A 12,500-nucleotide genomic window follows, 5' to 3' on the forward strand; every position below is an offset into this window, starting at 1 on the left:
TGGGTATGATTAAATATGGATATTTTAAGAATAGAAGTAAATGTGTTAAAAGAATAATTAAAGGTGTCCTTCCATTTCATTTTTGCACTATTTATTATATTAGGGAATTTCGTTACATTAAGGATCCCCCACCAAGGGCGGCTCAACGTCCGGCCAATATACCAAAGCCTTTACGTTGCTTTTAAGGTACAACGTTTGTCACAGGTATGTGCCTTGCATGTAGCATAGGCATACAGGTGACGTCCTGACATATTATCCTTAGAGCTTCTTTGCCACCAGTCTAAATGCCATCTCTTGATCGTTGGTCTGCAAGGTTCGTTGCTGGTTCACCAAACCATTGCAGATAAGTGCCTCGTTTGGGGTTCGTTTTTACTTATCTTTTTTTTATATGTTGCTTGTGGAGTTTCATGTCGTCCAAGAAGGGTAAATGCCAGTGTGGGAGACGGATTCCCCATAAAGACCTCCACGAACAATGTCTGTTTTGCCTTGGTGCCTTGCATGACCATGCATCCTTTTCCATCTGTCAAGCCTTTGTACCTAAAACCATTCTTAGTAAACTGTCTTCTTTGGCGCTTTATCTTGAAAACTAGCGTCTTAAGCTTCTTGCGAAAGACACAATGGAGGGAACCTTCCACTCCAAGGGACAGCCATCAGTGAAGAAGGCCAAGACACCTAGGCCGGAATGTTCTGCTGTTCATCCTCCAGCGGACATCTCTCCTGAGCCAAGTGAATGCTCGGAGGTTCGCCCAGCTTTGTTGTTGGATTTCTCTGTTGTGACTGGGTTGGAGGTTGTCGGGGATCTGACTTTAAGCACTTACTAGGAGGATCATAGGAGATTACTAGGCTGTCGACTTGGAGGTCATTTTAAGCCTAGCCATTTCAACCCAATTTAGTACCATGAGCATACAAGTCAATACCCAAGATGGCATTTAGTGATGACTGTCCATGTCCAGGTTGTGGGTGGTATCCCCACTAAGAATTTACAGTGCCCCATCCACATGTCCATGTTTCTTTTGAACATTGTCATAGAGGTGCTCTGTTTCACATGAATTGATAGCCAGTTCCAAAGATGTGACAATTGCTGGGAAAATAATCTGTCCCTACAGCACATCCTATTTAAGTCGCAGGCCATGTTTAAGTCCCTGGAATTGGTAGCCCTAAACCATTTGATTTACAGATCTGCAGTGAGTTCATTAGGTTTGGGTCTTGAGTTGCTCTGCAGGCCAGGCATAAGTCTTGGCTAAGAAGTCTTAATACGGAGTGTAGTGACAGGGACTTAAGTCAGTCAGTGTAAGGCACATGCTGGAGGCCCTTGATCTTTGTTAGAAACCTCTGAGGTGTGTCTTAATTGCTGCAGGTGCTTAGTATGATACATATCAGATGAGGAATATAGGCCGGGTAAGTGCCGAGTCTAGAGAGGGTTATAACCTCTTTTGCTTTCAAGGCAATGGCATAACTAATCAAGTGAGCTACCTGGAAAGCTTTCCTTAGAACGGTAGACACGTCGTGGTTGAACTTAAGGTCATAGTCAACCTGTGATCCCAGGTCCCATATGACTTCATGGGTACTTAAGGTATTGTTGTTGATTTGTTAATGTGAAGAGAAATTGTTTGTGCCGAAGGGAATGATGATGCATTTCTTTGCATTCAGTTTGAGATGGTGACTAATACACCAGTCGTTGGTCTGTGTGAGACCCTCCTGGAGTATACTGACATCATTTGGGGATTCAGTGATTGCACCCAGTTTGCAGTCATCTGCACACTTGGTCAGCCACAACGCTTTAGTTTTGACTTGAACTTCTGAGAAGTATATACCAAACAGTAAGAGGCCCCAGCACTGACCCCTGTGACACCCCACTAGTAATGTGTGCTGGTTGATGTGGAGTCATCCACTTTGATAGTGTGTGTCCGGTTTGTAAACCAGTTGGCAACCCATCTTACAACGAAGGGGTTTACATTCAGTTTGCTAAGTTTATCAGTCATGCCTGAATGTGGGATTCTGTCTAAAGCCTTTGCCAAGTCGAGGTATCCTGTGTGCACAGATACTTACCTCATCAATGGCCTTGGTCAGACTTTCAAAGAAATCCACCAGATTTAACTGGCAGGATCTGCCCTTCACAAAGCTGAATTAGGTAGGATCCAGGGTTTGGAGGTCACCTATGTCTTTGAGGTCCATAGTGATACGTTTCATGGCCTTACAGATGAGGCTAATTAGGCTTATGGGTCTGTTGCTAGGCCACCTTTGTGGAGGGGAATAACTGTAGCTGTTCTGCATTCCGCAGGAACAAAGCCTGTGGTAGGCTGCGATTGAAAAGGGATGCTAGTTTATGTTTTAGCCTGTTTAGAAGGCAGCCTGGGATGTCATCTGGTCCCATAGAGGCCATGTTCTTTGCTTTGGAAAAGGCTTTGAGGACCTGCTTTTCAGATATGTAAGGAAAAGGGTGAGTTGGGGGGGGGGGTTGTAAGTTAAGAGGAGATAAGGGAGAGGAAATTTCTATCAGTTAACAGGTTCGCTGTCTCTGTGGGGTCGATGTGTGTGATACCATTGGCCACCAGTTCTGCACATTTCTGGGTCCTTCCCTGTAGGTTACCTACGTAGCTGTAGAAGGCCTTATGGTTATCCTTGGCAGTACTTGCTAGGTTTCTCTCAAAGGAGCTCTTAGAGGATATGACAAGTTGTCTTATTTGCCTGTTAAGGCTGAGGTGGGTGCTTTTCCATTGTTGGGTCCTTGTCTTTGTTTTCTTGGACAGCAACTTTTTGAGTTTGTTGTAGAGTTTGTTGATGCTGGAAGTCCACCATGGCAGCTTGATTTTATTTGGGGTTCTGGTTTTGTTTCTGCCTGGTACATCTGAGTTTATACACTTATGCAAGTGATTGTACAGGGCTTTAGTGTAAGCTTCAGCATAGTTGCCATTTTCAGCTTGGGGTGGGGCTTGGAATGCATTGGTGAGGCCCACATCTAGAATGTTTGTTCCTTTTGTCAGGGTATGGACAGTTTACTCCACGGCATTTGAATTCACAAAGTCAAGGAGCTTTTGTACTAGCAAGACTGGGCTAGAGTAGGTTTCCTAGTTGTTGGTGGGATAATCGAAATCCCCCATAACCAGTGTGTTCAGTAAAATTTGGATTGCCTTCAGTTTTGTTAAGTAGGCTTCGTGGGTGTCGTGACCCACAGAGGGGGATCTATAACTGGCTAGGACTTGAATGGTGGTCTTACACACTGTAACCTTTATCTGGAGTAACTCCAAGGAGTTGTCTAGTCTAACTAGATGGGAGGTGAATTTATCTGTAATATAGATTGAAAACACCACCTCCTTTGGTTTTCACACATTTATTTTGCGGTCTAAAGGTGTGGAAGGCGTTGTAGTCTTACAGGACCAGGGTACTCTCTGAGACCTTAAACTAAGTTTCTTTGACTGCACAGACATCTTCATCTTCAAGTGATAGAGGTGCAGTTTTTGGTTTAAGCTCCTAGCATTTAGCAGCATGACCCTTATTTTGTTCTGATTGATTAATTTCACGTTGGTAATGTTGCTTTCGAGACTTTGCCTAAAAAAATGCACTATGTGGGAGACCAGAGCCTTTGCCAATAGCTGAAAGCCTAGGGGTGCCAGGTGCAAACCGTCTTTCGCAAAACAGCAAGGTTTGTAGACCATGGCTTCCCAGGCAGACAGGAACTGGATCCCCTTGGATTGACACCAAAAACTTAAGCCAGTTATTGAAGTCAATCATTTTCTGTTTATACTATGGCATCATTTTAGGTGAAGGCAGTATGCTGCTCAAGGCTAGAGACATACCTGCCTGGGACATGCACTCTGAGAGCTCGACCATGTCTCTCTTCATATAGTCCAGCAAAGTACATCTCAGTTCATTCAAACTAACATGAACTATGACAGAGTCATAACGGTACTTGTTGCTGAGAGACCTGAGTGCATGTGTGATTTGGCAAACCCAGGTACTGGACAGGCAGCTGACCGTGACTTTCTCCTTGTCTAACCTGGTGAGTGGGACATCTGTGTGTTTCACAATTGAGTTTGCAATGACAAGAAGACTTGGTTTTTGAGTGTTACTCCTTGCTGGCTTGGTGGGTGAGACAGTGGTGTTGCTGTGTGTCACGGGAGCTTTGGAGACTGTGTTAGCTGTAGCAGACTTGTGTTTTGGAGCGCCCTGGTGCTTCGGTAAGTTTTTTGAGAGAACCTCCGCATATGTGGATTTACGCGTTTGATGCATACTGTGTGTGAGGAGTAGTTTGTGTATGAGTAGTGGTACTATGTGAATATGTAGTGGTGGGTGAGTTGACAACCTTCTCCATGTGACTGTTTTGAGTGAGAGAGAGCATGGATTCTAGATTCTTGGTGTAAATACATCTCTTGCATTCTGTACTAGATTGTATTATTAGTAGAGGGTTGTCTGTGTACATGAGTCAGTTGCTACACTGCCTCAAGAGACCCAAGTCAGCAAGGTTGGCAGGAGTTGCAAAGGTAGTCCAACTGTCTATAATGCTAGGTTGAAGAGTGTTGACACTATGGGTGCCTATACAGAAACGATCACAGAGGAGCTCGTCAAATAGATATTTCTGCCTGGATTTAAAGGAAAATTTGTTGAATTTAACTGTCGGGCTTTTGTGCACAATTGCACAGTAGTGCATGGGCCTAAATACCAGAAGCTAAAGCTTGAAAAAAACTTTTAATAGAATTCAAAAGGACCAATGAGGATGTCTATTCCAAGCCCTAAACCAGCCTCCCTTTACCAGTCAGGTCCCAATCAACACAGTTCTCTCACAAAAGTGCAGATAGGCCCCTTCCAATCCAAGATGGCCTGGAAAACGTGCTCAGAACAAACAAACCACACTAAACAATTCCAGAAGCAGCAGGCCTGGATCTGGACTTTGCTACAGCTACTAGCTACCCTAGTTTCAGTGGGAAACACTGGAGAATATTTAACACAGCAGAAAAATAGCAGTGAGGCACTGAAAAAAAAACATTTAAAACAGCAGAAAGTCAGCCAGGAGGCTGTAAAGAATTATTTAAATAGTTAACGGGTCAGTTAATTAAGTACTACTTGGTGGGAAAACCAGAGTAGGCAGAAGAGATGGCTTTAAACGGAGAACAAATACCAGTAAATACTTAACAGTGGAGGCATTGCAGACGTCTGTTTAAGGTGTTCGGGGGGGGGGGACTATGGCTGATTATCGCCCAGGACCTAGGGGGTGTTCCTCAAATATTAGTCAGGAGAAGAAGTCCCTACTACCAGTATTGAATGCTGTCCTGGGTCTGAGCCTGCCAAATTTTATAAGGTGGACGTCCCCTTGAAGAAAAAACAAAAGACTAAACATATTACTCCTGCTCCTAAGGATCCACAGAGTGAATGGCATACCTTCACTCAGGGCTTGTTTAGTACTTTGGCATTGAAACCTCCTTAGGGAGTTTCTGTTCCAGCCTCCGTGGTCCTTTACTCCCCTAAAAAGACCCAGGGAACAAGACTCCTCTGAGGAGGAACTGGATTCTGATGAGAGATCCCTTGCTTACTCTTCTCAGATTCCCTCTCATTTGGACTATGGATCAGAGGAAGAGGAATCTACCAGTTATGATACTCCTTTGAAGAGATTTATTTTGGGTACACTATCTTCAGGGTGATGGAGTTCTTTAAATGGGATTGTGCTTCGGTTTTTGAAGGTCATAAGAGATATAATGAGTTGCTGCAGATGGATACTCCTAAGCCATCTGCTGTGCCTCCTGTTTTGTCTGCTTTGTTGGATGCATTTTCCAGTGTTTCTAAGGCTGCAGACTCTCAGGCTCCTGCTCTCAAGAAGCCTGATAGATTCTATAGGGTGCCCGAGGCAGTAAAGCTTTGTAGAAGTGTCCTCCTGCTGACCCCTCGGTGCTGTCTGTAGCTTCTGACAAGCCCTCTCAGTTGCTTCCTTTTCCCAGCTTACTGCCCTCTGATAAAGATAGCAGGACCATGGAAAGGTTAAGCAAGAAGGTTTATACTTATGCTAACTTGGCTTTTAGGGATTTAATTATCAGACTTGTATGTCCAGGTATTTGCTGGCTGTCCTATCCCAACCTGTCAGGTTATTTCTGATCTTCCAGAGACTCTGAGGGTAAAACTTCTGCCCTTTCCCTGTTCGGGACCTCCTTCTAGGTGGGTCGTCATTCCATCAAGTGTAGTTATGATGCAGCAGATGCTTCTTCTAGGGCTGCTACTTTTGTATCAGTGATGAGGCATTCTTGGCTTCGACTTCAGCCTTTTGATGTTATGGCTAAGTTGATGGATGCCCCTCTTGATGATAAACTTTTGGTGAAGTTGCTGCTGCTATGTTTGTCCCTTCAGGATAAGGGCAAGTCTTTTACAGGAACTTAAACTCTGTTTCTTGTAAATTTCAGAGAAACTAAAAGGGTGGAGGTTTTACTCCAGGGTGTTTCTAGGACCAGTTCGAATGTTATCTCTTCAGACTTTGTTTCCTCAGGCTTATATGGTGTCTCTGGAACTCAAGGATACTATTCTGCATATCCCGGTCCATCCTTTTTTCAGGAAGTTTTTACATTTCTCTGCTGCTTCCTGGCATTTTCATTTCTCTGCTTTGCCCTTTGGCCTTTCTATGCCCCTAGGAGTATTAACCAAATGCTCGCTCCTGTGATTGCTTTTTGCAGGATTCAGGGGATCCAAGTATTTCCATTACAGCCTTCTTTTTTTGGCATCCTCTCCAAAGATCCTGTTTCAAAATCTTTACTTTGCCATTTCTCTTATGCAAAGCCTGGGGTTCAGAGTAAATTTCAAAAAGTCTGTTCTGACTCCTCCTCAAGACCATATTTTTCTGAGGTGCAGGATAAAGGCACTGCCTATGTTGGCATCCCTGCCTCTTCCCAAGGACTTGGCACTCATTTCCTTCTTTCAAACTATTTTTTACTCTGGTGTCTGTTACAGCTAGGGAATTTCTAAGAGCTCTGAGCGTCATGGCATCTACTTTCCCTATGCTCCCTCTGGCCAAACTCCACATGAGAAAGTTTCAGTGGTTTCTGAAATCAGTCTGGCTTCAACATGCTCATCCCCTCGAATTTGTAGTTCCTCTTTGGTCTTGTCTGGAGAAGGAACTTCAGTGCTGGATTCAGCAGTTGTCTCTAAATCCATGGTTGCCTTTTCATCTCCATTTTTACTCTCAATAGCTGTTAACAGATGCTTCAGATATGGGATGGGGACCAGCAGTGTCAAAGAGATGAGAGCTCTTCTGCTGGCGCTTCAGGCTTTTCATCCTTTCTTCTCTCAGAACCTCTCAAGGTAGTTACAGACTATACCACAGTGATGTGTTATGTGAACAAACAAGGTGGGGGGGGTGAGATCTTAACTTCTTTGCTGGTTGGCATCCCTAGTGTGGAATCGTGCTGTCCAGTATCAGGTGACTCCTCAGGCAGTTAACATTCCTTCAGGTAAAAACATTGTGGCAGACACTCTGAGGAAGTCTTTCAGTCAATCCCATGAATGGATGCTTTACAGGGATATGTTTCTGGACATTGTCCACCAGCGGGGTACTCCTCAAATAGATCTTTTTGCCTCCCCTCTGAACAACTTCCTGTATTTTCTGTCTATTTTGTGCCAGAGTCCCAGATCCTTTGGTTTGGAAGGTGGATGCCCTGTATTTTTCTTGTAAGGGGATGCATCTTGACCCTTTCCCCTCATTCCAAAAGTCCTGTTCAGAATTCAACAGGATGCTCCCAAAATCTTGTTAGTGATTCCCTTTTGGCCAAGACTGCATTGGTTCCCTTTTCATCTGCATTTAGCCAAGGGCAGTCGTCACAATTTACCACACAGGGTAGACCTACTCATACAGGACAAGGGATCTCTCATCCATTACCATCTGTCCACTCTTCATTTGACAACTGACACTGCGGGTGATAGAATTTTGATTCCACATAGACACCTTTTTTTCTAAGGACATGCTTAGGGTCCTGCAGGAAGCCAAGAAACACAATACTAGGAAATCCTACATATCGAAATGGAAGAGGTTTTATGTTTGGTGTCTCTCCTTTCCTTTGGTTCTCTTTTATCTGTGTAAATTGATCTATGCTGGGTTTGGCGTATCCTTATGTTAAGGCCCACTTATCAGCTCTCTCTCTCCTTGTCTGCCTTTGTCTCCTCCTTTAACTTCTAGATTTGAAGTTCAACAATTTCTTAAAGGTGTCCTTCATATTCGGCCTCCCAGGAAGCCTGTTCCTTCTTGGAATTTTAATTTTGTTTTGGAAAAACTTACTGGCTCCTTTTGAGTTTGCAGGTTCAGCTTATGTGCAGCACTGTTCTTGGAAGGCTGTTCTTTTGTTGCCCTTACTTCTGCCAGATGGTTGTTTGATCCTCAAGCCCTTATGGCTTGACCTCCTCTCTTGGCTTTCCATAAGGACAGGGTGTCCTTGTGTATTAATCCTTCTTTTATGCCCAAGTCATTTAATGAGTTGTCACTTAAATCAGTCTATTCATTTTCCCCCTTCTCCACAATCTGCTAGTGAGAAGGTGCTGTGCATGTTGGATTTTCATAGACAACTCTGATTTTATTTGGATAAGACTTAGACTGTTAGGAAATCTGATCAGCTCTGTTTCTTTTCATCCTAGACCCTTAGGATTGACTGTATCCAAGCAAACTATTTCTTCTTGTGTTTCAAAATCTATTTCTTTTTGTTATTTCTTTTTGGTAACAAACTTCCTTGTTCTGTTAAGGCTCATTCTACTAAATCTGTGGCTTCTTCTTGTGCTTTTTCCGAGAGTTCGGATACCAACTCTATTCTTGAGGCAGCTACCTGGACTTTTGAGCATACATTTACCAAGCACTACAAGTTAGATGGAATCTCCAGAGCTAGAGCTGGTTTTGTTAGCCATCCCGCATGGCTTTTTAGAGAGCTTTGCTGGACCTTACTCCTCCCTGTCATCTTCCTGAGCTTTGGTATTCTCCCTAATATAGTGAATACTGCAACAGTGAAATGGAAGGACCATAGTACAGTTGTGTAAAATCTTACCATAACTGTAGATGTCCTTGTCTTCACTGTTGCAGTATTCACTCCCTCCGTCCTCCCCATTTGTTTTCTGGTTGTACTGCTTACTTTTTTCTTCTCCTTGAACTGGTGTTCCAGCTGGGGCTCTCAGTTCTGAGGATGGTACGTCCGCAGATCACCTTTATGCCCTACGCTACGCAAGGAGCATACTTGTGATATACGGCATACTTTAAAGCAACCTATAGGCTTTGGTGTACTGGCTGCAAGTCCTGCTGCCATTAGTGAGGGAACCCTAATGTAATGAAATTCCCTAATGTAATGAATACTGCAACAGTGAAGAGAAGGACATCTACTGTTACGATAAGATTTTACACAACTGTACTTTGTGGGTCATTTATATTGAAAGAATAAATGAAATTATATTTAATGGTAAATGGAGTTTAGCAACAATATTAAGTAAAATCAGATGGTGGTTATTGAAAAAGGAGTGGAGGTCTAATAGGAATGAAAATTTAGTATGCTTGCAAAGGAAATTATGAATATGTGTACACAGATTTGTATATATATATATTTGTACATTTGTAAATGTTTTTAAATATGTTGTAAGAGCAAGCTCTTTTTTGTATACAAATAGAGAGCCCCTACTCTCTCTGATCGGTGCCCTGGGATCTTTTACACCCACCTGAGCTACCATCAACTCAAGCAGATGGGACCTTGGTTTAATGTCTCATTCAAAGGACAACACAGGAGTGCAGAATGTAATCTACCTGGTATGGGAATACAACTCACAACCTTCTGCACCAAAGGAGAGTGTGCTGCCCATTGCGCCACAATGGGACACTTACATTATCTCATTCTGTGTTGTCATAGTTATAAAGTTGAATATATATATATATATATATATATATATATATATATATATATATATGTGTGTGTGTGTGTATGTCTGTATATGTCTGTATATATATATATATATATATATATATATTTATATTTGTATAGATAGATATATGATAGATAGATATATATATATACATACATACATACACACACATAGAGATAATTTGTTCTTTCTTGGGTAAATGTTTTATTTGCCAGCACTACTCATAGCATTGTTTAAGTGACACATCACTTTCATATTTAAACCCTGACAGACTGTCGCAAGTGATGATCTGTCCAGACTTCATTTACTACTTCTAGTATGCCTACTGTTCCTGCACACTGTACTTTTGTAAAACTTTTGACTTAAGCATAGCATACTTACAGCATCATATGTTTTAGTAAGTCAGCATTTGCCGGTGGTTACAGTCACATAAACTCTAGTCACTTTACAGAATGTGAGAAGACTATACCATTAATAATTATTTTTCTTCCTGGAGTTGAACCCATGATTCTTAATTTTACTTCTTGATTATTTAAATCTGGTTAACCAGAATTAACTAAACATAACTTATTCGCCTGAAGTCTATGGTTGTTGTTTTAGTGGGATGACAGAAGTATGATTTGTCACAGAATAAAATTGATTGCCTTCATACATGTGCTCCTATTATTAACACAAATCCCAAAAGCTTAGGATCTGTTTATTCAGAGGTAAGGATTGCATTTCTTGATCTTAAAAAAATTTCTGGTGTTAGAATAGGAGTCTTTACATTCATAATGGTTTGTTGTGTATGTTATAGTAATGTAGTTGATCATTTGTATTTTACTGTTGTACTTTGAAGCTAGAACCATTGCACCTTCTGCCGGAAGATTTGGGAATATCTGAATTACTGGTTATTTTTTTACTTCATTTTAGGAGGATGAATATAGAGAAGAGGCTGATCCCAGGGCAAGAGCATCAGAGCCACAGTCTCCGCCACAGGTGTCAAGACACAAATCACATTACCGCAATAGAGAGCACTTTGCTACTATACGCACAGCATCTTTGGTAGGTTTGTCTTTGTTACTGTTAAAAAAAAAAAAAAAATACTACAGTACCAAAACAGGGAAAGCTTTGTTAGAACATCTACGGCATATTTTGCAGATTTATCATTGCTACTATGTTTCAAAAAGTTTCTTTTAAGGCACAGAGCTGAAGAGTTATACATTTTCGTGTTGCTGTTGGCGTGGATGTTAACATTTTCCAGTTTCCTTCAGAATTTAAAAATAGTCAAAGTAAATTATGGGAAAAGAGCAGCATATAGACTATCATGAGTTATTTTGTGTGTATTGCATATTGAAATCATTGGGGAGCAGATTTTACTTTATTTCAGCAGAGAAAACTTGAATACACTTCTCTGGGTGGAAATAGTGATGCATATTCTTGACAAATTGGAGTTACAGCTACCAAACTTGTCAGTGACACACTACCTGACCACACTGTACTCCACACCCCATGTGACACAAGCTATTGATATGTTGGGGAGAGTGAAGAAATTTTTATATCATTTGTGTATTCCTCCAACCCCATCTCCTGATAGCGGTCTGTACTACTACCAAGACTACATCAATTAAGGAGAAAGTGAAGTAAACTTTTCCTGTTCTTTTGAGTTGGTGAAACCTTGGAAGTTGCATATTTAGAGATCAAAAATGTGGGCACAGTAACATTTCATTTAATGTGCCATAATGGCATACTGAGCCAGTACTATTGTCTGCAGTGGAACATGGCCAACCTCTGTGTTAGAGATATAAAAGTAAATATTCATCTCTAGGCTGCTTGGCTTTGATTGTTTTTTCCAGAGAGTAATATTGTAAGCTTGGTTAAGTACAGCTTTAATAATGGAAGAACTGTCAGCTTGGGTTGTTAATTCTTGCTTTGCTACAGCAAACGTGACTTGGATCTAGAGGAGGTGTAGTTTGTTGGGTCAGCTAAAGCTGCAATGTTTTGTAGGTAGAGATTTGCATTAAAAAATGATTTTGTACAGATGTACCGAGGCTGTTTTTGTTTTTATTTATTTAAAAAAATTGTGTGTGTATGTATATATATATATATATATATATATATATATACATATATATATATATACATATATATATATACATATATATATATACATATATATATATATACATATATATATATGTATATATATATATATATATATATACATATATGTATATATATATATACATATATATATATATATATATATATACATACACACACACGTTTGTCTATATATCCATGTTTAGACCATGTACATATGTTTGTGTATGTGTTTGTGTGTATTTGTGTGTATACACAAACAGCTGTGTGTGTTTATCTGTATTCATATATGTATGTATATTTTTTAAAGAAATGTATTTCCGTAAAAAACATAAAATGGGTTTGCATACTTACATTCCATCATGTTTTGACAATGCACATCATAGTGATTAAAGACTCCTAGCCTGCACCTGTGGTGTAATGAGTTATGGTTGTGACTTGAGGTCCAGATGACCTGAGTTTGTACCATCATGTCCCTGAGCCATTAGTCATTCAGGGGTGATGGGCACGTCTATCTGGGTGGGGGCATGCTTGGCATTTCTTTACTGAGTTCTAGT

General features: G+C 41.0%; 1 protein-coding gene across 1 annotated transcript in view; it reads left to right on the forward strand.

The window, feature by feature from the left end:
* Positions 1-12,500, forward strand: part of TAOK1 (TAO kinase 1) — a 3,628,992-nt gene that overhangs the window by 2,105,922 nt on the left and 1,510,570 nt on the right. The window contains exon 14 of the mRNA XM_044054451.1: positions 10,774-10,905. Coding sequence (XP_043910386.1) covers positions 10,774-10,905 — 132 coding nt within the window. The remainder of the gene's footprint in view (positions 1-10,773; positions 10,906-12,500) is intronic.

Source organism: Protopterus annectens, chromosome 13.part0, assembly GCF_019279795.1.
Source record: "Protopterus annectens isolate FY-2018-M chromosome 13.part0, PAN1.0, whole genome shotgun sequence".
NCBI classification, from domain to species: Eukaryota; Metazoa; Chordata; order Ceratodontiformes; family Protopteridae; genus Protopterus; species Protopterus annectens.